At 40.5% G+C, this 25,472-nt stretch overlaps 1 protein-coding gene, 1 non-coding gene and 1 pseudogene across 2 annotated transcripts in view; 1 reads left to right on the top strand and 2 right to left on the bottom strand.

Annotated features, from left to right (window-relative positions):
- NIBAN1 (niban apoptosis regulator 1) overlaps positions 1-11,578 on the bottom strand; it is a 145,958-nt gene extending 134,380 nt beyond the window's left edge. Inside the window, 1 exon segment of the mRNA XM_032463541.1 lies at positions 11,303-11,578. Coding sequence (XP_032319432.1) covers positions 11,303-11,357 — 55 coding nt within the window. The 5' untranslated portion in view covers positions 11,358-11,578.
- TRNAA-AGC lies at positions 10,171-10,242 on the bottom strand. Its single transcript has one exon. It is a non-coding gene; the product is annotated as a tRNA-Ala (tRNA).
- A 6,890-nt stretch (positions 11,579-18,468) lies between the features above and the next one.
- LOC116658617 lies at positions 18,469-20,592 on the top strand (annotated as a pseudogene).
- Positions 20,593-25,472: the final 4,880 nt, after the last annotated feature.

Here is a 25,472-nt window from a genome sequence, read left to right as displayed (position 1 = left end):
AACTACCATATGGTCCAGTATCACACTTCTGGGTATCTATCCAAAGACTATGAAAACACTAATTTGAAAAGATATATACACCCTTTTGTTCATCACAGCATTATGTATAACCGCCAAGACTGGAAACAACCTGAGTACCCATCGACGGATGAATGGATAAAGATATGCCGTATTTCTGTATATGTGTGGGCGTGTGTGTAATGGAATATTACCCAGCCATAAAAAAGATGAAATCTTGCCATTTGCAACAACATGGATAGACCTGGATAGCATTATGCTAAGTGAAATGTTAAAGACAAATATCACATGATTTCACTCATGTGGAACTGAAAAACATACAAACAAAAAATCAAAATAAATGAACAAACCAAGCAAAACTAAACATGTAGGTACAGAGAACATAGCAGTGATTGCCAGAGGGGAAGAGATGGTGTGGGGTAGGGATGGGTATGAAATGGGCAAAGGGGATCAACTTCATGGTGAGAGATGGAAACTAAAGTTTTGGTAGTGAGCATGCTGTAATGTATACAAAAGTAGAAATATAATGTTATTATATACATGACACTTATATAATGCTATACACTAATGTGACCTCAATAAAAAATAAATTTTAAAAAATCATAAAAGGACATATAATAAAATAAAAGATAAAGACAAAATTAAAATTAAGGAGTTGATTAAAGGTACCATTTTGCTAAAGTTAATTTAAAGTGACTTAATACTATGTCTGCTTTCACTTATTGGTAAATTTCATATTATGTTTTGCTAACATTTAATTTTTGAATTAATTTATTTATAACCTCATCCACTGAAAATATTCACTTCAGAAAATGGTCAAATCATTTTAGAATTCAGATATGGAATCAAGGATTTAGTAAATGTTTCAGTTTATACCAAGGGGTACACTGCTGGAATATCTTATTTAAGTGACTACATCACTGTTCAGCTCTTAGCAGCTTTGTGCTCCATTCCATTAGGGAAAAGGCTGTGTGGACAAGACTTGGAATTTCTGGAAGAACATCTGATATCCTGTTACTTATTCTCTGAGACGTTGACTTGCCTGGGACATAGTAGGCACCCAATAAATGTTAGGGTTTACTGTTGTTATTATTCCTCAGAGCAGTTTGCATTTTTAGTTAAGAAGTGAGATCCCAGTTGACATGCACAGGTCTTGGTTGTGTTCTAAAATGATTTACTTTAAGTTTAAACAGTATGTTTCAATTAATGTTACTAGTTTAATCCTCCAACCACTTGAAATGTTTCTACTCTAGATATTACACATTTGTCATGGTTGCTAGTAAAATTTATCTTTATTCTAACTCCAAGCCTATGTCTGTTTTGTTTAGGCAATTACTCAATATCTAGCTAACTCACTCAACATTACTTACATAGTAAATAACTTTTAAAACAAACACATTCAATCCAAATTGGGGAAAACCTCAAAATTCTTTTGAGCTAATCACAGAAGCCGTCACTTGCCCCGTGTGATGCCCCAGAGGTAACGGCGTGTGATCACTACTGAAAGATGTCTTTTTGAAAGAACATGCACAATTTCCCTTCACTTCTGAGTTGCTCCTGCTCATCTGTCTTGGCCCCAAGCCAGCCCCCTGTCAGCAGTTCTTCATGGAGACCTGCTCCGCTCCTCTCCCAGATCTACTGAGAACATACAGCTACATTCCAGTTCCAACAGATGTTCCAACAGACTTCAAAAACACAGTATTCATGTTGCTCTTTCCTAAAGGCAGGAGACAAGAATTATTATTTCTAGCTTCCATTTCTGTCCTCATTGTGGTCATGTTTTCCTCTACTTTAGCATATGGAACATATTTATAAAAGCTGTCTTAACATCCTCGTCTGCTAGTTTCATCATGTCTGTGACTCCTAAGTTTGTTTCTATTGATGGATTTTTTTCCCCTTTGAGTTATGGGTATTCCCCTGCTTCTTCATTTGCCTGATAACTTTTGATTGGATGCTCGGTATTGTGAATTTTACATTGCTGAATGTGTATTTTATTATATTCCTATAAAGAATGCTGGACTTTGTTCAGGCATGCAGTTGAGTTGCTTTGGATCTGTTTGATCCTTTTGAAGACTGCTTTTACATTTGTCATTGGAGCAGGTGCAGACCAGTCTTAAAGTCTCGGGCTGTATTTCTGCTCACTGCTACCAAGGACTCCATACAACGCTCTGGGCATGACAAGGTCTTTCTACTTTGAATAATCGGAATGTGAACCATTCCCAGTCCTAGATGTGCTCTAGGAGCTGTTTGGCTCTATAAATTCAGATACACACGATCTTCTGTTCTAGAAAATGGTCTTGTACTATTTCTTTGCTAATTTTCTCCACTTCATTTTCTTTGTTCTCTATTTCTTGGGACTTCTGAGTTGGGTATTGAAATTTTTGGATTGACCCTTTAATTTTTTAACTTAATTTTTTAAAATATTGTTTCTTCTTTTTTCCATCTTTTGATCTTTTTATTCTATTTTCTGCAAGATTTCATCAACTGTATTTTCCAAAGCACCAACCGGATTTTTTTAAACTTTCAATTATTAGATTTTTAATTTCCAAGAGATATCTCTTATCCTATTACGTGTTCTTTCTTCCTTGCATACTTAACTTGTTTTCCAAACTCAATACTTCTATTATTGCTTAGGACATTCACTATAGTTCAAAATTTTTTTCTCCTTCATTTACTTATCAAGCAAATATTTATTGATAACAAACCAGGCACCAGACACTGATTTATCAAAACAAAGACACTGCTTTCATGGAAGTCAAAGTGGTAATGGGCAGGCAATAAAAAAAAATCAACAAATAAACATACCAAATGTCTGTAAGTAGTAAGTGCTGTGAGGGAGCCCCTCCATCAAAACCCTCTGCCTTTTGCTCACTACACTCCAGCCTTACCCTTTCTTCAGTTCCTTCAAGTTCCGTCCCCTCCTTCCCCCTTCTGTACTCTGTCCTCTCTACTCAAAATACTTTTTCCCTGGTTCTTCACATGAACAGCAACTTATCATCCTCGTGACCACTGTATCTTAAGTATATTTCATCTCATTGCCCTATTACTACCATCAGTTTTCTGTCTCAGTATCCTTTTTATTCCCTTCTACCAAAACTTGTAAGGTTGGTTACCTACCATTTAATAGCCATTCACGCTTCTTCTTTGCCAGGTGAACGTGACTTTGTTCAGGTACACTTATAGCCGTGTGCCTCGAGGAAGACTGGCCCTAGTCCCAGCCAGGGGCGACTCTGGATTAGTCTAACCAACTCAGGATAATTCCATCTCTTGCCAGTGATGGCTTAGGAAGGAACATGTGACCTAATTAGGACTGGTGGGCTGTAAAGGGAAATCTGCCAGGAAAACATCCGGGGAAGGTTTGCTATTATGAAGAGACTCAAGAATAGACAGCCCTGTTCTCAGCCTCCGGGACTTTGCTTTACTTAAAAATGTGCTATGCACTCATCTTTCAACCATCGGAGAGCAGCCCACAGATAGCAGAAAGATAAAAATAACCTGACCTTGAGACTACTGAGCGGCGGAACTAGTCCTGTGTTCATGCTTCTTTATGTTCCCGTGAGCTCTTCTTGATAAATCTAGTAGATAATGAGCTTCAAATGCCAAAGAGACATCAACATAAGGGCTGATGCATCAAACAGTACTTACTCGGGAAACAAAGAATAAATGAGAAAAGAGAACAGAACGGTTATATGCTCTGATACAGTAAAATCATAAAATTGGAGGAGAATCAGGATATACAAAAATGTTGTTTCTGATTCTCAAAACAGTTTGTTCATCGGTTTGCCACAAATAATTGATGGTGGTAGTATCCACATTAGTGTCTGAGACTGCTGAATGTGGGACAAAGCAAATACGAATTTAGGGCTATTTAATTCTATTATCCCTTGTGCCTTTGAGAACCAAGAAATAGAGACATAAATACAAGGTAGCAAACATGTATGTTTTCAAAGTTCTGTCACTAAAAAGGTCCAAAAGCAAGAGCCAACCCAGTCATAGCAAGGAGCCTGCCTACACCCAAGCTGTCATCGTGAATACCATTTCCCACTTAAAAGACATCAGGGATTCGTATAGCTGTGGCTTCTTCCAGATCTGGGAAAGGAAATAAACATGGTGAACCTACAACATCTTGACCTACCAGAAGGTAAGGAAGCCATCGAATACTCTTAGAGCGATTCCGAAGGATTCAGGGGCCAACTTGAAGAGGCTTTCCTTGCCAATGATGGGAAATTTGAGCTTCAATAAGGATAAGAATTATAATGAAATTCATGAGTTCATAATGATATTTTTAAGTTATCTGATCATTTTCAGGGGATGATAGAAAACTAACAAATTACTTTAAAAACTGGTAAACAAAAGAAAGCATACGTTTTTTATCCAGCCTTTCCTATATGAACTAATATGAAGTAACCAAATAGTAAATAATCACCCTATGAAGTTATCCCAGATAGTAAATGAAAACAAAATGTCACGATTAGAATATCACCATATTTCAACCCCGTGAATTAACAGGTCCTGGCAATGGCTGCTAACATCACAGAAAGAGACAACCAGATGTTAGGTGTCTCCCAGTGAAGAACACAGTACCACCTACAGCCTTGACAAAAGCATTCATCTTGAGTCTGATCACGTTTCACTATCCCTCTGTCACTTTGGAGAAAATGTGTGAAACTGCACCATGGGCAAATTCCAGACTGTGGAAAACCCTACGTGACCAATAGCCCAGATCTGTCAACAGATAATTTGCAAGCAAAAAGTCAGAGATGTAAGGGAAACCTGTAGATTAAAAGAAACTTAAAAGAACTAGTTTTTAAGTGAGCAAGACTGAACTATAATATCTACAATGGCAGCCCCCCCCCAACAAACCGCAGTTCGAGGTATTCACGACTTTGTGGAATCCCCTCCTCCTGAGTCTAACCTGGCACTGAGACTTGCTTTAACCAGGAGAATGTGGCAAGGGAATACTGTGCTGTTCCAAGGCTAAGCCATAAGAAGCCCTGGCAGCTTCTAGAAGTTTCTGCATTCTTGAAAACTCGAATCTAGCATTTTAAAAGTTCAGGACTCTACTGGACAGACTAGGTAGAAAGGTCACGTGGAGAGACAGAAAGCTTACCGAGGTTGAGACCGGCCACCAGCCAATCTGCCACATGAATGACAACCAAGCGATATGAGGTAACACCCCCCAGCTGAACCCAGGGCAGATGCAGAACTGTGAGCAAATAAATAGTTGTTTCAAGAGCCAGTATCTCTGGGGGTAGTTTTTTTGGGAGAGACAAAGGGGTCTAGGATGGGACGGGGGCACATGGAGACTTCTGGGATGGCTAGTGAAGGTCTTCCCATTTCTTGACCTGGGCGATGGCTACAGGATATTTGCCTGCACTAAGCTATGCATTTGTTTTGCTTGGTTTTTGAGCCTATGTTTTATTTTTAAATAATTTTTTAAAAGAAAGAAAAAATCCACATGGTTTGGCATAGAGACCTTTACTCTTCTTCCAAAATTCCTTCAGACTGTGGACTTTTTGACAGTCACTTCTGGGCTCCTAGTACAAACTATCGATAAATTCTAACCCCATGTACACCAGCACGCAAACAAGTGCAGGCACAGAGACATAAACTACTTTGGGTCTTAGACCTCGCAGTTTGCAAATACGAATTAATTGCTTTCATATGTCTAAATCTCTCCCTCTTCTAAGTGAGAAAAATCATGTAGCACCAAAAAAAAAAAAAAAAAAAAGAGGAACTTTTATAAGCTGGCTTGCATTTACTGGCAGAAATTTGCTAGTCTCCTTTCAAATGAATTTTCCAGTTTCAAAGACAAAATCTGTATTGCATTTGGGGCTGTGTGTGTGTGTGTATTTTCATTTGGAACTGTTAGAATCCTAGCCCTCGTGTCGTATGTTTTACTAAAGTTCTTTAAACAGATTGTAGCAGATGAACTGTGTTCTTTTATTCTTTTGTCTTGCTTTTCATTACTATCTCTGACTTCATGTTCCATCTCACGAAGTGCTGTGCATACCTTTTTTTTTTTTTAACTTAAAATGGTGTTAGCTAGCTCCACTGACAAAAATAGTTTAAATTTCTGATTAGGAGACTAAAATTCACTGCCATAATGCACACTGCCTATTTTGTAAAACTTTCACAGCACATTTATTTTAATTGAATTAGAAACCACTGTCACAAATTGTGCTCCAGTTTCCACCTGGGAACCCAGTTCAGGTCTTCCCAGAGCTTACCGCAGAGTAAAAACCACAATCCCTTCAGTAGTCCACAGCAAAAATGAATAGAATAATAAAATACATAAAAATCACTCTTGTCATTCTAAGAGTTACTATTACTAAAGCGGCCTTGATGAAGTGGTCCTCTTGAAGTCAGTGTCCACTGAAAAAAAAAAGGCTTCATCAAGATCAGATCTGATGGAGCATCTGACTCTCTGAGTTCATCAAAGCATGAACTGGGACCAAGAGAGGTCGCTGTTTCCTCCACAGGGACAGGAGAAAACGCTAATTTGTCTCAGCCTAGTGTCTTTGTTACTGATGAATCTTAAAAAACTCAATTCACATTAAATTCCCGAACTATTGACTTCCATCCACAAAGACTGAAGGTACCAGAAAGTCATCACTGCCCCAGAACTTCCCACCCTGCAGCAGTTTTCCTGGTTAAAACCTCCTGTGGTCAGCGAGGTCCGTCAGGGCCCCGCCGCCCTTCCCTGCGACTACCTGCGCCTGGCGGCGCTCCCGCTGCTGGCTCCGGCTTTAAGCCTGCCCCCCTCCCGCTCACCAAGAGCAAAACAGCAGCTCCAGGCACCACACTTCAGATGTAACAAAACCCAAAAGGAGGGGAGGAAAGATGCACGTCTTCCCTTCGCCTCCTTTTAAAAAGGGAAGAAAACTTTCTTAGAAGCAGCCAGCAAACTTCCCTTCGAGCTTCAGTGGTGAGATTGCACCACAGTCCCATGCCCTGTATACAGCTGGCCCTTGAACATCACAGAGGAGAGGGGAGGGTGAGGGGCACCCACCCTCCGCACAGTTGGCCCTCTGTAACTGCGCTTCCCCCACATCTCTGGCTCCCTGTGCCCGGATTCAACCAGCCGAGGCTCATGCAGTGCTGTAATATTTACTATCAGAAAAAAGTCGGCGTATAAGCGGACCCACGCAGTTCAGACCCATGTTGTTCAAGGGTCAGCTGTAATCACGGACGAGAACGCACTGCCATGACAGCTATGGGCTGATCAGCACCCACCCCCCCCCAAAAGCCATGAGTGGGGCCAGCCTCTCTGAAACAGAGGGCTGCATGGAGAAGGTTCAATACCCAAACACACTGGGGTTCTGTGACGGAGGAGGAATGCGGGAAGGATGTTGGGTTGGCATCCAACAGTGTCTGCCACACTCTGCACCCTAACATTCCACCCAACACAAAGGTGAAAAGCACAGGTGAGGGCTCCACAGGTCCACGGCTGGGTGCTGAGGGCGTGGGCCCACGCACACCAAGGAATCGTTACAGAAGGCCGACTGCACGTTCTGCGCTGGTGTCCGACAGCACAGAGGGTCGGCACCCCTAGCCTCGTGGTGTTCAAAGGTCAGCCGGATTATTACCAGCCAGATAAACTGAACTACAAGATTACACTGTCATAGTTATTCAGACAAATCACACCAGTTCTTACGCCCACCCCCTGTGGACAAATTATAACTGAAGAATAAGCAAGTGTGTGGACGAGTATCATACATCCAGGCTGAGCAGACTGTAAACTCCGTCTCCCACTCACCCGGCCTAGGGAGACCTCACTCCGGACACTGTGATCCGCATACATTCTATATGCTGTCACTCAAGTCAACTCATAAATATGAGAAAATTCCTCTGAGAGAAAAAAACCGAAATTCCTTTGTTGTTTTTAAGCTGAAACTCATTCTTACTTTTTATAAGCATCAGATTGCTGATGAGCATTTCCGAGGAAGTCACGGGGCCCTTTACAGGTTAGGTGTGGTTGGCTCTGTAATAGTAAGGCTAGGAAAGGACAGTTTTCCCAACTGCTATTTGGGGCTACCAGGCCTTGGAGGTGACCCCCAGCACCCCTCCCCCCAAGAACCTGTGTACCCACCGCTCTCAGCGGCGGCACCAATTTTCCAGTACTTTTCTGACCTCTCACAAGACTTATGTGGGTGTTTCAAGTTTGTTTTCTTTTGATTCACTAACAATTCAGTGGTACTTTTTAAAAGGAAATAAAATTACTGCTTAAACAGGAACACACTGTTTTTTTGAAGCTGTGGTTCACTTTTAGAGATACCAAACATTTAAAAAGAAAAAGAAAACATGGCAGAAAAAGAGAAGAGTGCCCTAAACTGACCACTGATGCCTGGATTAAATGAGCTTTCTTTCTCATTAAAGAAAGACCCTTTTAGGTCACTGCTAAATGCACCCTCTAAGCTAATAGATGACACTGCCCGTATGATTACAAGCTGGTTTCAGAATTACTTATTAATAGAAACATCTTATCAAGGGAAGTTACTGAAAGATTTCTGGACCCAAGCCCAAAAATGTGTTCCGTTGTTAAGAAGCATGAGTGTGACAGTAATTTTCAAAACTAACTTCTTTACAAATGAAGTTAACACTGTAACACTCTGATTACCTTTACCTAGAGATTTACTAAATTTTAAGAAATAAGGTACTTTGAAAACATCCATGTGACAAGGATCACTATTAACACAAAGACTTGAAGCACACGAACCAAATGACAGCTGTTAAATAAGTTGGTGAAAAGTAAATGTGGATTTAGAATCATTAGCACAGTAAGAGAATGGCTGCTTGTCAGACATACAAGATTAAGTTTAAAAAACTCACTGCAAACATGGTGACTAGCTGTTCTCCACAGCAGCGAAGTTTATTAAGCTTGAAAGAAATTTGTTGTCCTAGCTACAGGAACTTTCAAATCTATAATATTTCACTGGCAGCTCCTTTATGAGAAAGGTCATAAAGTTGTATTTAAACTTTACTGTCACACTGTCAACTGTACTGCTTATAATTAAATCAAAGCTTGAGAATATTTATGGACTGAAGGATGGGCAAAAAGCAGGGAAGACAGTGTTGTGGGTTTTTTCCCGAGATCTGGGGCTTCAAAACCATCAGGAAATCACAGGCTCATGACCCTCACTTGCTCATGCACCAACAATTCACAGCACCATGCGTTTTTCCAACGCTCTTTTCTTTTTTGGCAAGACAAGTGTTCGCAGATGAGGCAACGTCTCATTTTCTCTGGAGGTGCTCTAACATTAACTCTCCTCTGCCCTTCGCCCCTGCATACCTTGCAAATGCCCTCGCAAAGAAGGAGATAAAATTGAACAAGACTAGAGGATACAATGGCTGTCACACAATCTGCTCTTAGTGTTATGCCTTCAGCACACATTCATTACAACTCCTTCTTGTCCATTAGCTGTCTCATATTTTTGTATGTGTAAAAACTTAATTTCAGAATTAAAAAGGTAACATGTTTTCTTATCACGAGCACAGTCCTGGCATGAGCAGCAATTGTGGTAACCATGACGTCTTCTTCAAGCAAGCTAACCGCTCGCATTGCTGGACTTACGGCGATCACTGTGGATGGCCATGCTGCAGCTCTGTTTAATGCCATGCACATATTTTGCTAATGACTAAAGGCAAGCCCCGTCTCACAAAGTTCCACTACATTGTTCTTTCAGTCCACTACACACTGGTAGAAACAACAAGCATGTAGTCACATTTCTAAGACGAAGGCAGGCTTACCTTAGGTCTTTTTCTAATATAAGTAAGTCATCCATCTTTTCTGCATTTTAAATAAACAGCAAAGGGATACTTGACCAAGTTTTATCCCCTGACAGTGTGGGTTGTTAATGATCCTCTGCCTGGATCCATAAAGCACCAGAGCAGAAGTCTGGAAAATCAATTACATCGCTCTCAAGTGCCCTGATTTGAGATCCTTTTTAAATGGTTTTAAATGTTGTGGTGACTGAAAACAAATATGGAAAAAGGACATGAAATAAATGCTTTCCTCTTAGGAAATGGTTCAGGGGCTAGAAAGAGGTATCAGAAAGAACTTAACTAAAAACAAACAAACAAACAAACAGAATTAGGGTAAAACCCAGAGTATAACACCTGGTTGGGTTTCTTTTTGCTTTTTTTTTTAAATGGAGGTGCTGGGGATTGAACCCAGGACCTTGTGCTTGCTAAGCACACACTCTACCACTGAGCTATACCCCCCCCAAACACCTGGTTTAGAAGGTATTTCTAAAGTCAGAAAACCAGTAAGTTCACAAGATAACCAAATGTTAGGTAGTGGCTGTGGGCAAGGTTTGTGGGGAAGGGAAAAAAAGAGGCCAATTACACCCATAAGATAAAGAATCATGATTTCCTGCAGTTTCAGCTCAGCTTGGTTTTTGCTTTCTTCTGCCGCACACTGACTACAGCATTACAGCTCTGAAGGTCTCCCAGGTGGGTTTCTCCCCATCTGTGATCTTAGCAACTGTTACACGATATGCTGATGTCCCTCTTTTGCTCCCCCCACCCCCTTCTCCACGAAGGGAGGGGAACAGAACCTTACAACCCGGGAACGTAATGACATTGTCCTTTCTGCCTCTGATGAAATCATCCACAAGTGACATTATGAAGCTCAAGTGAAGCAGTGGCCGACACCGCATTGTACAAAACCAGCGAACATTATTACCAGCAGGGAAATTCTGCTTTATGGGCCGGGAATCCCCTAGGAAATCTCTAGAAGCGAGGGATATCCCCGCTGTTCTCTTTGCGGCAAGTTCACAAAGAGCTCAGAACTGACTCCAGCGTCGGGTACCGGAGGGCGAGGTGTTGCTGGGGTGGGGGGTGGGGGGAATGGAGGCGGGGGTGGGAGTGAGTGGTGGGTACAGAGCAGACACCGAGGCGGGGCGGAGCGGAGCAGAGGACACGGGGTGGCCCCCCACCCCGCAGCCCGCACCTGCCTCTCCCAGCCGTCCTGCCGCGCTTCCCAGAGCACCGCCGCCCACGCTCCCCCCGCTGCTCCATCCCCCGGCCCGGCCAGGGCGCACCGGAGAGCTGCCCCGCGGCTGGGCGAGCCCTGACCGGGGAGGCGCCGTCCGCCCCTGGCATCCCTGCGCCCGCAGGTGGGGAGGCGGCGGTGGAGGGGACTCTGCGGGGACGCTGCGAGCACGGCCCTAGTCGGGCCCCCTGGGGCCCGAGCCTGGGCGCCCAGCTTGGCCCCCGGCTCCGGGCGGGCGGGCGGGCGGGCGGACGCGCCGCGCTCCCGGGAAGCCCCCGGCGGGCGTACCTCGGATGTAGGAGCACTTGCTCTCGTCCAGCTGGCTGGAGGCCGAGCCGCCCATGGCGACGGTGCGGGAGGATGCTGCGCGCGCGGCTGCCCGGCCCGCGCGCGGAGTGGGCACTGGCACTCCCGTCGGCGCCCGCTGCTCGCTCCTGGACGTGGAGGCGGCGGCGATCTGGGCTCTGCAGTTGCAGGGGAAACTTCCTCCGCGAGGCGCCGCCTTCTGGGGCGCCTCCTCCTGGGTCCGCGCCCTCAGGATCCGTGGGCTGGCCCGGGGCTGACTTCCCGCCCTCCTTCACTGCTGAGTGAGCTCCGAGGGGATGTCTATCCTTGAAGGACTTCCCGCTCCTTCTGTTGGATGGCTTTTGCTTCTTATGTTCACCTTGGGGTAAGAAGACAATTTCCCTGGCGACTGGAGACCTCTGTGAGCTGAAACCTTCCCTCTCACATCCCTTGAGGTGGAGTTCAAGATCCCCTTGCTGTGCACACCCTCTCCTCCAGTACGAGGTAAAAGAAGCAACAGCTGTTCTCAAGCATCACCTAAGAATTTGTCAGAAATGCAAAATCTGGGCACCGTCCCTCTCTACCCCTCTACACACACACAAACACACCCGCCCCCATTAGAAACTCTGGGCGTGGGGCCCAGCAATCTGTGTTTCCACAGGCAGTCCAGGTAATTCTGACCCCTGCTGAGTTTGAGAACCGAAGGTAAACTACCTACCTGCAGTCAAGAAGTTGAGCGGGGGGGGGGGGGAAGGGGCGCGGGGGCGGGGGGTGTGTGTGTGAAGAATGAAAGAGAAAAAAAAAATAGAAAAAGTTAGGGGAAAGTTAAGGCTGGATCCTACAATATGCTCCAGCCCTGAAACTGCTTGAGACTTGATCCCAGTCTGTTCTTACACCTTGAGGTTCCGTTCCTCTCCTTGACAAACTGGAAATAGAAAAGGCATTTGTTCTCTTCCCACAACCACTGTTTAACTTGGCAGCTTCTCCCAGACAAGAACCAACTTGGTGGAAGGGTCACTGCTCTTTTCTTCCTATTCTTAGCAGTCAGATTTTAGTGACTCCTATTGACTTAACCTCCAAGGCCAAATGGGCTGTTCACTTTATGGGGACTTTGAAGCCTTTTCCCTCCAAAGTTAATTATCTAGCATTTTAACACAAAGATTTCTCACACCATTCTCTCACAGTCCACATTCCAATCCATCAGAAAATTCTTTCAAATCCACTTTCAAAATATATCCAATTGGCCATTACTCATCCCCACTGCTATCAACACCATCATTTCTCACCTGGATAATTACAGTGGCCTGCAAACTGGTCTCTCTCCTTCAGAGAAAAAGCCACAAAGTTTGTCACCAGGCCCTGCTTCCTCTTAGCTCTTGTCTACCACCACCCTGCCTCCCCCTGTGCTGTTTGAGCCCCTGACCTTTTAGCTCCAACAGGACACACCAAGTTCGGGGCCTTTGCACGTGCTCTTCCTTAGCCCAGGGCGCTCTTCCCTGATGTAGTTCGCGCTCCAACTCTCTCACTTCATTCAAATTTCCACTTAAGTGCTAACAGCTCAGAGAGGCTTCTCTTAACCCCATATTTTAACATTGGCCCTCATCTCTCTGCATCTTACCCTTTATTATTTCTGTTCATTTAACTTAGCATCATCCAGCATGTATTTCCTTTTTTTTTTTCTTTTTTATTGAAGTAAAATCATTACAATGTGGCAATTTCTGGTATATAGCATAATGTTTAAGTCATATGTATATATACATACATTCATTTTTGTATTTTTTTCATTATAGGATACTACAAGATATTGAATATAATTTCCTGTGCTATATAGAAGAAATTTGTTTTTTTAATCTATTTTGTATATAGTAGTTAATATTTGCAAATCTTGAACTCCCAGTTTATCCCTTCCCACCTCCATTACCCCCAGTAACCATAAGATTGTTTACTATGTCTGTGAGTCTCTTTCTGTTTTGTAAATGAGTTGATAGTGTCTTTTTTTTACTTTTACCATATGAGTGATCTCGTATGGTATTTTTCTTTCTCTTTCTGGCTTACTTCACTTAGAATGATGATCTCCAGGTCCATCCATGTTGCTACAGATGGCATTATTTCATTCTTTTGTACGGCCGAGTAGCATTCTGTTGTATAAATATACCACGACTTCTTCATCTGGTCATCTGTCGATAGACATTTAGGTTGCTTTTATGTCTTGGCTATTGTAAATAATGCTGCTATGAACATTGGGGTGTATGTACCTTTTCAAATTAGAATTACTTCTGGATATATGCCCAGGAGTGGGATTGCTGGGTCATATGGTAAGAATATTTTTAGTTTTTTGAGGAATCTCCAGTTTTCCGTAACACCTGCACCAAACTACATTCGTACCAACAGTGTAGGAGGGTTCCCTTTTCTCCACACCCTCACCAGCATTTATCCTATGTGGACTTTTCAACGATGGCTATTCTGACTGGTGTGAGGTGATACCTCATTGTAGTTTTGATTGGCATTTCTCTGATAATTAGTGATATTGAGCATCTTTTCATGTGCCTATTGGCCACTTGTACATCTTCACTGGAGAATTGCTTGTTTAGGTCTTCTGCCCATTTTTGGATTAGGTTGTTTGTTTTTTTGTTATTAAGTTGTATGTGCTATTTATATATTCTGGAAATGAAACCTTTGTCAGTTACATCATTTGCAAATATTTTCTCCCATTCCATAAGTTGTTGTTTTGTTTTGCTTATGGCTTCCTTTGCTGTACAAAAGCTTATAAGTTTAATAAGGTTCCATTTGTTTATTTTTGCTCTTATTTCTATAACCTGGGTAGACTGCCCTAGGAGAACATTGCTAAGATTTATGTCAGAGAATGTTTTGCCTATATTTTCTTCTAGGACATTTCATGTCTTGTCTTATATTTAAGTCCTTAAGCCATTTTGAGTTTATTTTTGTGTATAGAGTGAAGGAATGTTCTAACTTCATTGATTTACATGCTGCTGTCCAGTTTTCCCAACACCACTTGCTGAAGAGATTGTCTTTTCTCCATTGTATAGTCTTGCCTCCTTTGTCAAAGATTAATTGACCATAGGTATGTGGGCTTATTTCTGGGCTCTCTATTCTGTTCCACTGATCCATATGTCTGTCTTTGTGCCAATACCATGCTGTTTTGATTATTGCAGCTCTGTGGTGCAGTCTGAAGTCTGGGATGGTTATTCCTCCAGCTTCATTCTCCTTCTTCAGTGTTGCTTTGGCAATTCTGGGTCTTTTGTAATTCCATTTAAATTTTAGGCTATTTGTTCTAATTCTGTGAAAAATGTCCTGGGTAATCTGGTATGGATCGCATTAAATCTGAAGATTGAGAAGAAGGTATAGCTCAGTGGTAGAGTGCATACCTAGCATGCATGAGGTTCTGGGTTCAATCCCAGTTACCTCCACCAAAGGTGATAAATAAATAGTTGAACCTAATAACCTCCCCCTCCAAAGAAATTTAAATCTGTAGATTGCCTTGGGCAGTGTGGCCATTTTAACAATATTGATTCTTCCAATCCAAGAGCATGGGATATCTTTCCATTTCTTTAAGTCATCTTTAATTAATCTTTCCTTAATCAGTGTTTCATAATTCTCCATATATAAGTCTTTCACCTCCTTGGTCAGATTTATTTCTAAGTATTTTATTGTTTTGAAAGAAATTTTAACAATGATTGTTTCTTATTTTCTTTTCCTAATTCATTGTTCGTGTAAAGAAATGCCACTGATTTCTGTTTGTTGATCTTGTATCTTGCTACCTTGCTGAATTCTTTTATCAGCTCTAGTTTTTTTGTGTGTGGATCTTTTAGGGTTTTCTATATATACTATCATGTTATCCATGTACAGTGATAATTTTACCTCTTTTCTTTCAATTTGGATCTCTTATTTCTCTCTCTTGCCTGATTGCTGTGGCTAGGACTTCCAAGACTATGTTGAATAGGAGTGGTGAGAGTGGACAGCCTTGTCTTGTTCCAGATTTTTGTGGGAAGGCTTTCAGTTTTTCCCTGTTAAGTATTATGCTGGTTGTGGGCTTGTCATAAATAGCTTTTATTATGTTGAGCTATGTTCCCTCTGTACCCACTTTGGTAAGAGTTTTTATCATAAATGGGTGTTGAATTTTATCAAATGTTTTTTCTGTATCTATTGAGATGGTCACGCGGTTTTTGTCCTTTCTCTTGTTGATGTGGTGTATGTTGATTGATGTGCGTGTGTTGAACCATCCTTGTGTCCCTGGGATGAATCCAACTTGATCATGGTGTATGATCCTTTTTATGTGCTGTTGGATTCTGTTTGCTAATTTTTTGTTGAGGATTTTTGCATCGATGTTCATCAGCAATATAGGCCTGTAATTTTATTTTTTCGTAGTGTCTTTGGTTTTGGTATTAGGGTGATGTGGCTTCATAGAGTAAGTTTGGGAGTACTCCTTCCTTTTCAATCTTTTGTTAAGAGTTTGAGAAGACCAGTATGAGTTCTTCTTTGTATGTTTCATAGAATTCCCTAGTGAAGCCACCTGGTCCTGAACTTTTGTTTGTAGGGAGGTTTTTTTTATTGCTAATTCTATTTCATTTCTAGTGATCGTCTGTTCAAGTGATCTATTTCTTCTTGATTCAGTCTTGGTGGGCTGTATCTTTACAGAAACTTGTCCGTTTCTTCTAGGTTGTCTAATTTGTTTCCATATAGTTGTTCACAGTATTCTCTTTTTTTTTTTTTTTTTTTTGTATTTATGTGGTCTTGGTTGTAATCTCTCCATTTTCCTTTCTTATTTTGTTTATTTGTGTTCTCTCTCTTTTCTTCTTGGTGAGCCTGGCCAGAAGTTTGCCAATTTTGTTTACTCTTTAAAATAAAACAGGTCTTTGTTTGATTGATTTTTTCTATTTTTTTTAATCTCTATTTTATTAACTTCCTCCTTGATCTTTATTGTTTCCTTCCTTCTGCTGACTTTAAGTTTTGTTTGAGCTTCTTTTTCTAATTTTCTTATGTGATAATTTAGGTTGTTTACTTGAGATTGTTCTTATTTGAGGAAGTCCCGTATCGCTATGAACTCAGGACTGCTCTTTGCTGCATTTTGTGTGGTTGTGTTTTCATTGTCGTTTGTCTCAAAGTATTTTTTAATTTCTTCTTTGATTTCATCATTGACCATTGGTTTTTTTAGTAGCATGTTCTTTAATCTCCATGCTGTCATTTTTTTTCTTTTTTTGTGTGTGTGGTTGATTTCTAGTTTCATGGCATTGTGGTCAGAAAAGATGCTTGAAATAATGTCTATCCTCTTAAATTTGTTGAAGCTTCTTTTGTGCCTGAGTACCTGATCTATCCTAGAGAATGTTTCATGCACACTTGAAAGAATGTATATTCTATTTTGGGGGCATGTAATGTCCTAAGAATATCAACCAAGTCCAACTGTTTATTGTGTCATTTAGTATCTCCATTGCCTTATTTATTTTCTATCTGGAAGATCTGTCTAGTGATGTTAACGGCATGTTAAAGTCTCCTACTATGATTGTTTTCCCAGCAATTTCTCCCTTTATGTCTGATAGTATTTGATTTATTTAGGTGCTCCTATATTAGGTGCATATATGTTAATGAATGTAATACCCTCACCTTGTATTGCTCCTTTAATCATTATATAGTGTTCATCTTTATCTTTATGGACTTTGCTTTAAAGTCGATTTTGTCTGAGATCAGTATATGCTACTCCTGCTTTCTTGTCATTTCCATTTGCATTAAATCTTTTTCCATCCCCTCACTTTCAATCAATGTGTTTCTTTCTCCCTAAAGTGGGTGTCTTGTATGTAGCATGCCGTAGGTTCTTGTTTTATTATCCAACCTGCCACTCTGTGTCTTTTAATGGGAGGATTTAGTCCATTGACATTCATGATAATTATTGATAGATGGTGTTTATTGCCATTTTGAACTTAGTTTTCCAGTTGATTTGGTATTTCCTCTTTGTTCCTTTGTTTTTCTTTTTCTTTCTGTGGTTTGATAATTTTTCTGTATTATCTTTATTTCTTTTTGGTTTTTGTGACTCTGTTGTATGCTTTTGACTTGTGGTTACCCTGTTTTTTGAGTATATTAACCCATTACTTTATCTGTTTGCTTTAAACTGATAGTCATATAAGCTCAAACACATCCTCAAATGAGTGGAAAAAAAAGAAAAAAAATCTGTATTTTCTTGTTCCCCTCTCCCACCTTTAATGATTTTGATGTCTTTTACATCTTCATGTTTATTCTGTTGCAACTCATTGTAGTTATTGCCTTTCCAATTATGGCTTTCTTCTTTCTCTCCTTATTTTTAAGTGGATCTAATAACATTTACCTCATAGTGTAATCAGAATTAAATTTGATTGAGTCTGTGAAGTACTTAACATATTCCCAGGACATAGTAAGTATTCAGGAAGTGGAAGCTAGGATTTTTATTATCAGTAAGGACAGAAGTGTTGACCAAAAGCAATTTTCTAGAGAAAGTGGATTTTAATTAGACCTTTAAAATCATTGATGTTACATTAAGAAAGCTCTTCTGCTCCCTTTTAACCCCCACAAACAAATAAAGCTCTTTTTCCTCAACTGGTTTACAGGGAAAATTAAAGAATTCATTATTTTAGTCATAGTATTTAATATTTGCAGATCCTGAGTGGGCATCATGTTATTAAGCACACACTAAAAATGAGTTTCCAAATAATTCAGTAACTTTATGAACCATTATCAACCATTATCATTTATGGACCACTTATGAACCATTATCTTTCATATGATTCAAGTCAGCTAGTTTAGAAAATTTCCTTTGCAATGTTAGTTTTTGTATTGTATCAGTGTTGTCTTAAAATACTCTTAATACCATTTCTTTCAGGTAAATGTCACATACTAAAATGATTTCCTTTTTTTTAACAACTTAATTGAGATAGAATTCACTCTTTTAAATTACCTTTTTTAAAAGGAGCAAATTAGTTTAATAGACATTTAGTACCTTGAAAATGTACATGTTTTGGGGTTTCTTTGCATGTCATAGAACTGTGAACCCCTTGTGTGCCATGTTGATTTGAGTTAGTGACATCTGTCTGCTTGGGAATTTAACTGTCTGTAGAGCAGGGACAATCTCAACTTTCCATTTCCCCGAATATCTCGTACTGCCCTGTAATATATGAGTAGGAACTCTGTAATTACTTGATTGACTTGTGACTTGATAAGTATACACTCACTTAGGTTACATCAGTTGTCTAATTTAATATTCACAAAAACCCACTGAGGTAGACACTATTATTATTACCATTTTACAGATGAGGAAACCAAGGTCAAGAAGTGTAAGGGATTTATCTAAGGTTATTATTATTATTCCTTTTAATATTTGGCAATTTGGGAGTTGAAATAGTTATCACCTTCTATTGTTTAATTTTGAAATTCTTAACGAGAAAGATTATTTTTTCCATGGATTTTTGTGGCCATACATGTTCCTTTCTGAACTGACTGTTCTTGTACTTTTCTGTTTTTCCTATTGATTTCTTATTTTGATTTGAAGAGTTTTATAAGATATTGAAGACACTGACCTGTTTACTGTGTAGCACACACTGCAGATTAAATACATTTTGCTTACAAAACTTCCCTAATGTTCTTTATTGAACAATCTTCTTCAAAGATTCTGCTAACCATAGGCAAATTGTAAAATCAGTTCATCTCTGGCCCCCTCCCATCTCTCCTTAACACTCCTTTCCCCTCTTCTCGTTGTACAATTTCTAAGGACACCTAATCTTATTAACAGTATCTCTTATAGGTTGTTGTATAAGATAGGTTAACTATTGAAAGACATTTATGAACTTTTTTTTAAATGAAGTTCCTTCACTTACTAGCAAGATTGTTGTAAAAATCAAATATGTTCTGTCTTTTTCAGGGATATAAGCTTTAGAAGCTCCGGTCCTCATTCTGATACTGACTTGCCTCATGATTTGGGGACGTAACTTAAAATTTCTAAGCTTCATATTTCTTTTCTTCAAAATAGGTTATCTGTGGAAATTAAATAAGGTCTTATATGTAATGCACTTAATACACATTAATATGTCTAGCACATATTTAACACTCTCTAAATGAAGCTAGTATGACAACAGGTAATAAATGAAAAGATGTTTTATTAATTGTTTAACTATTCATTGTTTTTATTAACATATCAATGTTACTTCTCTTTTTTTCATAGTTTTCATAGTTTTTATTTTCCTTTACTTATTGAACTTTATTATTTTGAATACATACCTGTATTAAATTAGAGGTTCTGTGTACTGTTTCCCTTGTTATACTTCAATTTAAAAGAAAAAACTGCATAGAAGTAATAACACATACTTCTCTTTATTCTTATGCTTATTATAGTATCTTTGTTTTGTGACCAGCTAATCACAGTTTCCAAGAGGCAGGGCACTAGGATCAATTTTGAAAGGGAAAATATGTGCCTGTTATATTTTAATTGTATATTTGAAAGATGTAAAAAGTTGTTTTTGTAATACAAACTGTAGAAAAGTAAGCTGGATAAAATCTCTAGAGAAAATAGTAGAAGATGGAATTCAGCTTCTGGCTTATCAGTGATTCTTGAGGGTTTTAGGAGCTCCAGGGGTGTGTGCAATTTGTATTAGAAAGAGACAGGTTTTTTTTTTTTTTTAATTGAGAAACATTGCTTTTGCTCAATGTGGTTTTCAAATATGATCACAATTTTATATAGATCTCGATCATTGTGTGAGACCTTAGACGCAGAGTAGAAGTCAAAGTATTTTAACAGAAACCAATAAAGGCTTAAAAGTAAGGATGACAAGCTCTAGAACCAATGGGGCATTTAGATGTGTATGTACCAATTTTCAAGTCTGACAAAGACCAGGCGCAACCGAGGCCATAAGCGAGATGCTTGTGGCAGTGGGTCCCTCAGGACCATCCAGCAAACTGCTTCCAGTGCGTGAAGATGGGCTTTGTGATAGGTTGCGAGGTGAATATGATGGCCGGGGCTGTTTGGCACCTTCTCCTGTCTCAGGATGAGAACGCGGGGTTGGGAGCTGATGGGCAGCCCTGGGAAAACTATGATGCAGAGTGGCAGCACTTTCGAAACATTCGTGGCCATCGGGATGGGCATTCAATACTAAGGAGGGCAGTAGTTGCCCACTGCACCCACCCACTCCCATCAGTACCAGCCCATGTACTATAAATTTAAAAAAAAATCTGACAAAGAACAGATCAGCACAGTTTCCCTGGTAAAATCTATAAGTGTATAGTATTGCCATAGATAAACAGACACTATGCGTTCTTCCAAAGGCTCTAAATGCTTGTATTTGGACTAGTTGTTAGCCTAGTACAGCGCACAAAGAGGAGAGTGCCACCTGCTGGACCAGCGGTGATACTCCGTGTGGCCTGGAATACAAAGCAACGAGGGAAGACAGAGACTCTGGTCCAAATCAAACTCATATGCTTGTCCTTAAATTAGTTTAGCAGTCATTTGGCATCATTCAGCTATTTCTTATAAAACTTCTTTTGCTCAGCTGACAAATAAATTACTCTTCCAGAACAGACTTTTCCTATTGAATTTACTTGGGGGGGGGTGCTAATTCAATTATTTATATTACAAACTTGTACTTACTGCTTATAACACAGTTTGACATTAATTATAATCCATTTTGTAAAGCATAGTTTTCTGATTATTTCCTCTTACAATCTCAGTTCACTTTTTCTTTATAATGCAAGTCACCAGCACATTAATTCTCCTAGTCAGGTATCACTGGCTGTGAAAAACAACATGCCAGGGCTCTGACCTCTATTCTGGTATGCTTGCAAGTGTTGGTAAGGAACCCCAGTGGAACTGGTCCATCAAGGTGGGGGTGGATATTACATAACTGACATTGTTTAGCCTTTCTGTACATGATGATAAAAAGAATGCAAGCTGACTTAGTTTTATTACTGCTTTTCTGTTCTCTACAGACGATGCATCCCTTACTGCCTATACTAAGGGCAGATATTTCACTCACAAATAGTGTGGGTAGCAGGGGAGAGGTGTCCATATTGTGTATGGGAAGAATATACCCTTCTACATTGGCATGATTTCTTGTACCTGATTAAAACTGTCTTTATCCACATTGCCTTAAATGCCTTTTCTTACTTTGACCTTATACCAGTTGTCGGTTTAGACTGCAAATGATAAAGCTATCAAATTAAATACCTTAAGGTGAATCCATTTAATCAGATTATGTTCTAAAATTCAGCTAAAATCAGCTCACTGCAGGAGTAACAGTTTTGAAGGAGAAAGAGTAAACTAGGGTCGTGAGGGCCTTTGAAATACATTTTGTTAGTCTGTTTCCAAACTGGGCCAATGAAGCTCTTGCCCAGGATTTCTCTACTGTGGCTATTGAAAAGAACTGTTTCTCTCCCTTGAGTTGATAAACTAGTAGGATATGAGTCGAGCTGCCAATGAACATTTGTCCAGTGGAAGGAGAGCCTCTGATTGAAAGAAGAGATTTCTCTGATGATGTCACATCAGTTCTACCTTCCCCAGTTACAAGAAACAAGTTCTCCCCATTTTTGTTAAGTTTGAATTGGCCTTCCTTCCCAACCAAAAGCATTTTGACCTATATAAGGCTTTATAGTACCTGTATGCAAGATGAAAATTTTCTATAGCTATGCTGTATCTCTTTGTATAGCTGATTAAAGCAGATATAAGTAGACATTGCTTTCTGTGAGTGATTTGTGGCCAGTGCCAACAAATGGCAGCTAGCACAATATAGGACAATTTGCTTTTCTTTTCCTAATCATTTTTCATTGTCTACAGTCAGTTTTGAAATTGATTTATTTCCATTCTAGGCATTTGATTCATGATTGACTCTACATATACACTAATTTCAATTCAGATTTAAAATCAGCTGGCTCAAATTCTGGCAAGAGAACTAGTCCTTCTCCACATCACAGTCTGAATATACACAAATTTAGTTCCTCATTAATCTCATTTTTTACAAATTATATTCATAAAATTCAAAATTTTAGTTTGGGTCACGCTGCAATTAAGTGGAAGCATGGCAGAATTTGGATTAGAACTAAATCAGATTGGCAGGAATTCTGCAGCGTTAATGGCAGTGTTTTACATGGTGCTATGAAAGTTACAGCCACGCAAATTACATCACTTAATCCTGGAATTCTCGGAAATTAACTTCCGTAAGAGCGATAGTAACCTTAACTTAAAGGGAGCCCAGTATAGGTAAACTAAGCAATATTGAGAAAACTGTCATGAAAGTAAAGGAGTAGAAAGTCAGCTGAAAAACGAGGATGGCATTCACCTTCTAGGTTTTCTACGTCTGTCTGTTGAGGCTGATGCACCAGTTTTAATGCCTGTGACTTGGCCTCCAGTGCCTTGAACAGTGCCAGGCTTATGGTCAGCGCTCAAAAATAGCTTGCTGAATGAATGAATAATGAATAAATGAATGTTCTTCAACAGATACAAATCTTCGGTGCAGGAAGATTTTTCCTGTAACTACTACGGGTTATTAGACACAGTCCTTGCAGACTGCGCCGGAAGGAATCTCAGGTATCCTTTTCTTCAAGTTTCTTCATCTTCATATTGGAGAAACTGAGAACCGAAGAGGTAAAGTGACTGCCCAAAACAGAGATGGGGGGTAATAAATGAGTTAACAAACATTTACGGAGTACCCACTGCTGGATAAGTATTTGGACTTGCTGCAGGTAATAGGAATACAGCAGTGCAAAAGACAGCCACATTCTCTGCCGTCTAGAGTTTACATTCCAGTGAAGAGACGACTGACGTGTCAAACGAATAAATAGGTTTTAGTTCCCGATAAATGATGCAATGAAAATCCTACTATAGAATATTGTGGTGGAGGATGCGGAGGGACACAATCAATTCAGTAGATTACTCAGCACAAGACTCTAATAATGCTCACGTGAGCCGAGCCCTGGTGATGAGGACACACCCATGCAAACTTAAGGAGGAAGCACATCCAAGTGCACATGCAAAGGTTCTGAGACGGGAACAAGCTTGGTGTGCTTGATGGAGAGAAAAACAGCCACAGTGCTTCAGCTGGAATGAAGAGGGAAGAAAATGGACAGAGTGAGGCTGGGTGGACAAATACCAGACCCCTAGAACCCTGTGCTTCAGAGAAAAGAGCTGGGTTTTATTATGGAGTGTGATGGGACAGTTTTGAGGAGAGAAGTCATATAACTTAATTTTCATTTTAGAAAAATCACTGAGACTGCTATGTGGACAAAGGACCAGGGCGAAGAAAAGAGGAACCTGGAGACTGACTGGAAGACTGTCCTGGTAATCCAGGCTGGATGGCAGTCACTTGGACCAGGGTGTGGCCATGGAGGAGGGGAGCAGTAGCTGGACTCAAAACATATTCTGTAAGTTCCTGCAGGATGTGCTGATGAATGCAGATGGGCACTTGGGCAAGTGAAGATGCCATTTACCATGATGGGGAAGACTGGGAAGAATAAACTGGGAGGATAGGAGAAATGGTTAGTTCTGCTTTAGACATGTAAAGTTTGACAATTTTATTAAACACCTAAGTGGAAATGCCAAACGGTAGTTGGGTAAATAAAGTCTAGACCTCAGGATAAAGAAGTTGGAGAGGAGGAATGGATTTGGAAGTCATCCGTAAATAGATGATATTTAAAGCCATGGCGCTAGGAGAGAGTACAGGTAGAGAGCCTGGAACAAAGCACCAAGTTAAACATGGCTTTCAGAAATTTTCCTGTGGCGCGAGGAAGAGAAACGGAGGGATAACTGGAGGGTGATGGAGGACCGAGGGGGCTGTGTTAGACTGCTAATGGAAACAATGCAGTAGAGAGAAAGAATTAGACGACAAATTAAAGCGAGTGAATAACTGAAGATACACAGCCATGTGGAAGGGCTGGTCTTTGGCCTTGGATGGAGCAAGGATGCTTCTTCCACTGTAACTCGAGGGAAAGACAGGCGCCTGGATTCAGACGCAAGTGGGCTGGCTGCGGGATTTGGTGATTGGCAAGGAGCCGAGGCAGTTCTTAGCCGATTCCATCAGTTGTATCCCATTCTCTCAAATCCTACTCCAGAGTATAACCACACAGCCTCCATTAGAATGATAACGCTATACGTCTTGTATTGGACACATAGCTGAAGCTTTTGATAGACATGGGTCTTCAGTTAGTTTGCAGTGAAAAAAATATTCAGTGAATATGATCATGTATGTTCAATGGTACAAAAATGTCATTATCTAATTAAATGGAATTTTTCATAGCACTAAGCTTATTTCAAGTACAATGTAAAAGAGAGAAAGTTTTAAGTTTGATTAAAGGAATAAAGTCAACATCTGAAGAAGTGGAAAGAACTTGGGTCCCTGAAATAACTGTTAAACTACTGAATTAACTAACCAACTCTGGAACAACCCTACCCAGATTTCTTACTATGTGAGTTAATAAATGTACTGATTGTTTAAGCTGCTTTTTGTTGATTACTATCACTTACAGCTGAAAGCATTTTAACTGATAATAGTATTTTATTAGGAAAACTGGTAGCCATCTGGAAAAAAAATAAAATTCAAACTTTATACGAAATAGACTCCAGGAAAACTAAGATATAATTTTAAAAGTACTGGAGAAAGCTATGGGAGACTATACTATAATCTTAGATTAGCAAAAACCTTTCCAAGTATGACCCAAAGCCCCCCTTCCAGCAGAGCCTGTGGGAGGTGGGGTGCCGCCCCACCCCTCCCCACATCCCCCTTCACCCCCAGCCCCACCTGGGGGTTAAAACCCCACCTCCGGAGGCCGGAGTTGCTACAAGACAAGGTACAAGAGGACAAGGGGACAGAGAGACGGGGTGATGTTTTCCATGGGTGGTGTGGTCATTTGAGTACAGGCCGTGGAAGCAGTGAAGGGATGAGCCGTGTGACCTGGAGGAGACACACATTGCAGGGGAAGCGCAGAGCAGATGGAAAGGCTCTGAGGCAGGAGGGAGCTCCGAGATTTCAAGAACAGCCACAGGCCAGTGTGGTTGGAGCACGTGCGTGTGCCTGAGGACGAAGACACCAGGATCCTGGTTTATTTTCACAACTTCACCCCTCTGGATGAGCCCCATCTCCTGCCTGACTGCAAACCTTCTGGCTTTTAACAGACTCGAACACCCCTCTGTCCCGTAGGCTGAGCAGAAAAACAC

The sequence above is a fragment of the Camelus ferus genome, chromosome 21 (genome assembly GCF_009834535.1).
Source record: "Camelus ferus isolate YT-003-E chromosome 21, BCGSAC_Cfer_1.0, whole genome shotgun sequence".
Classification (NCBI taxonomy): domain Eukaryota; kingdom Metazoa; phylum Chordata; class Mammalia; order Artiodactyla; family Camelidae; genus Camelus; species Camelus ferus.
The sequence above is the reverse complement of the archived record's forward strand: the minus strand, read 5'-3'. Positions and strand labels throughout refer to the sequence as shown.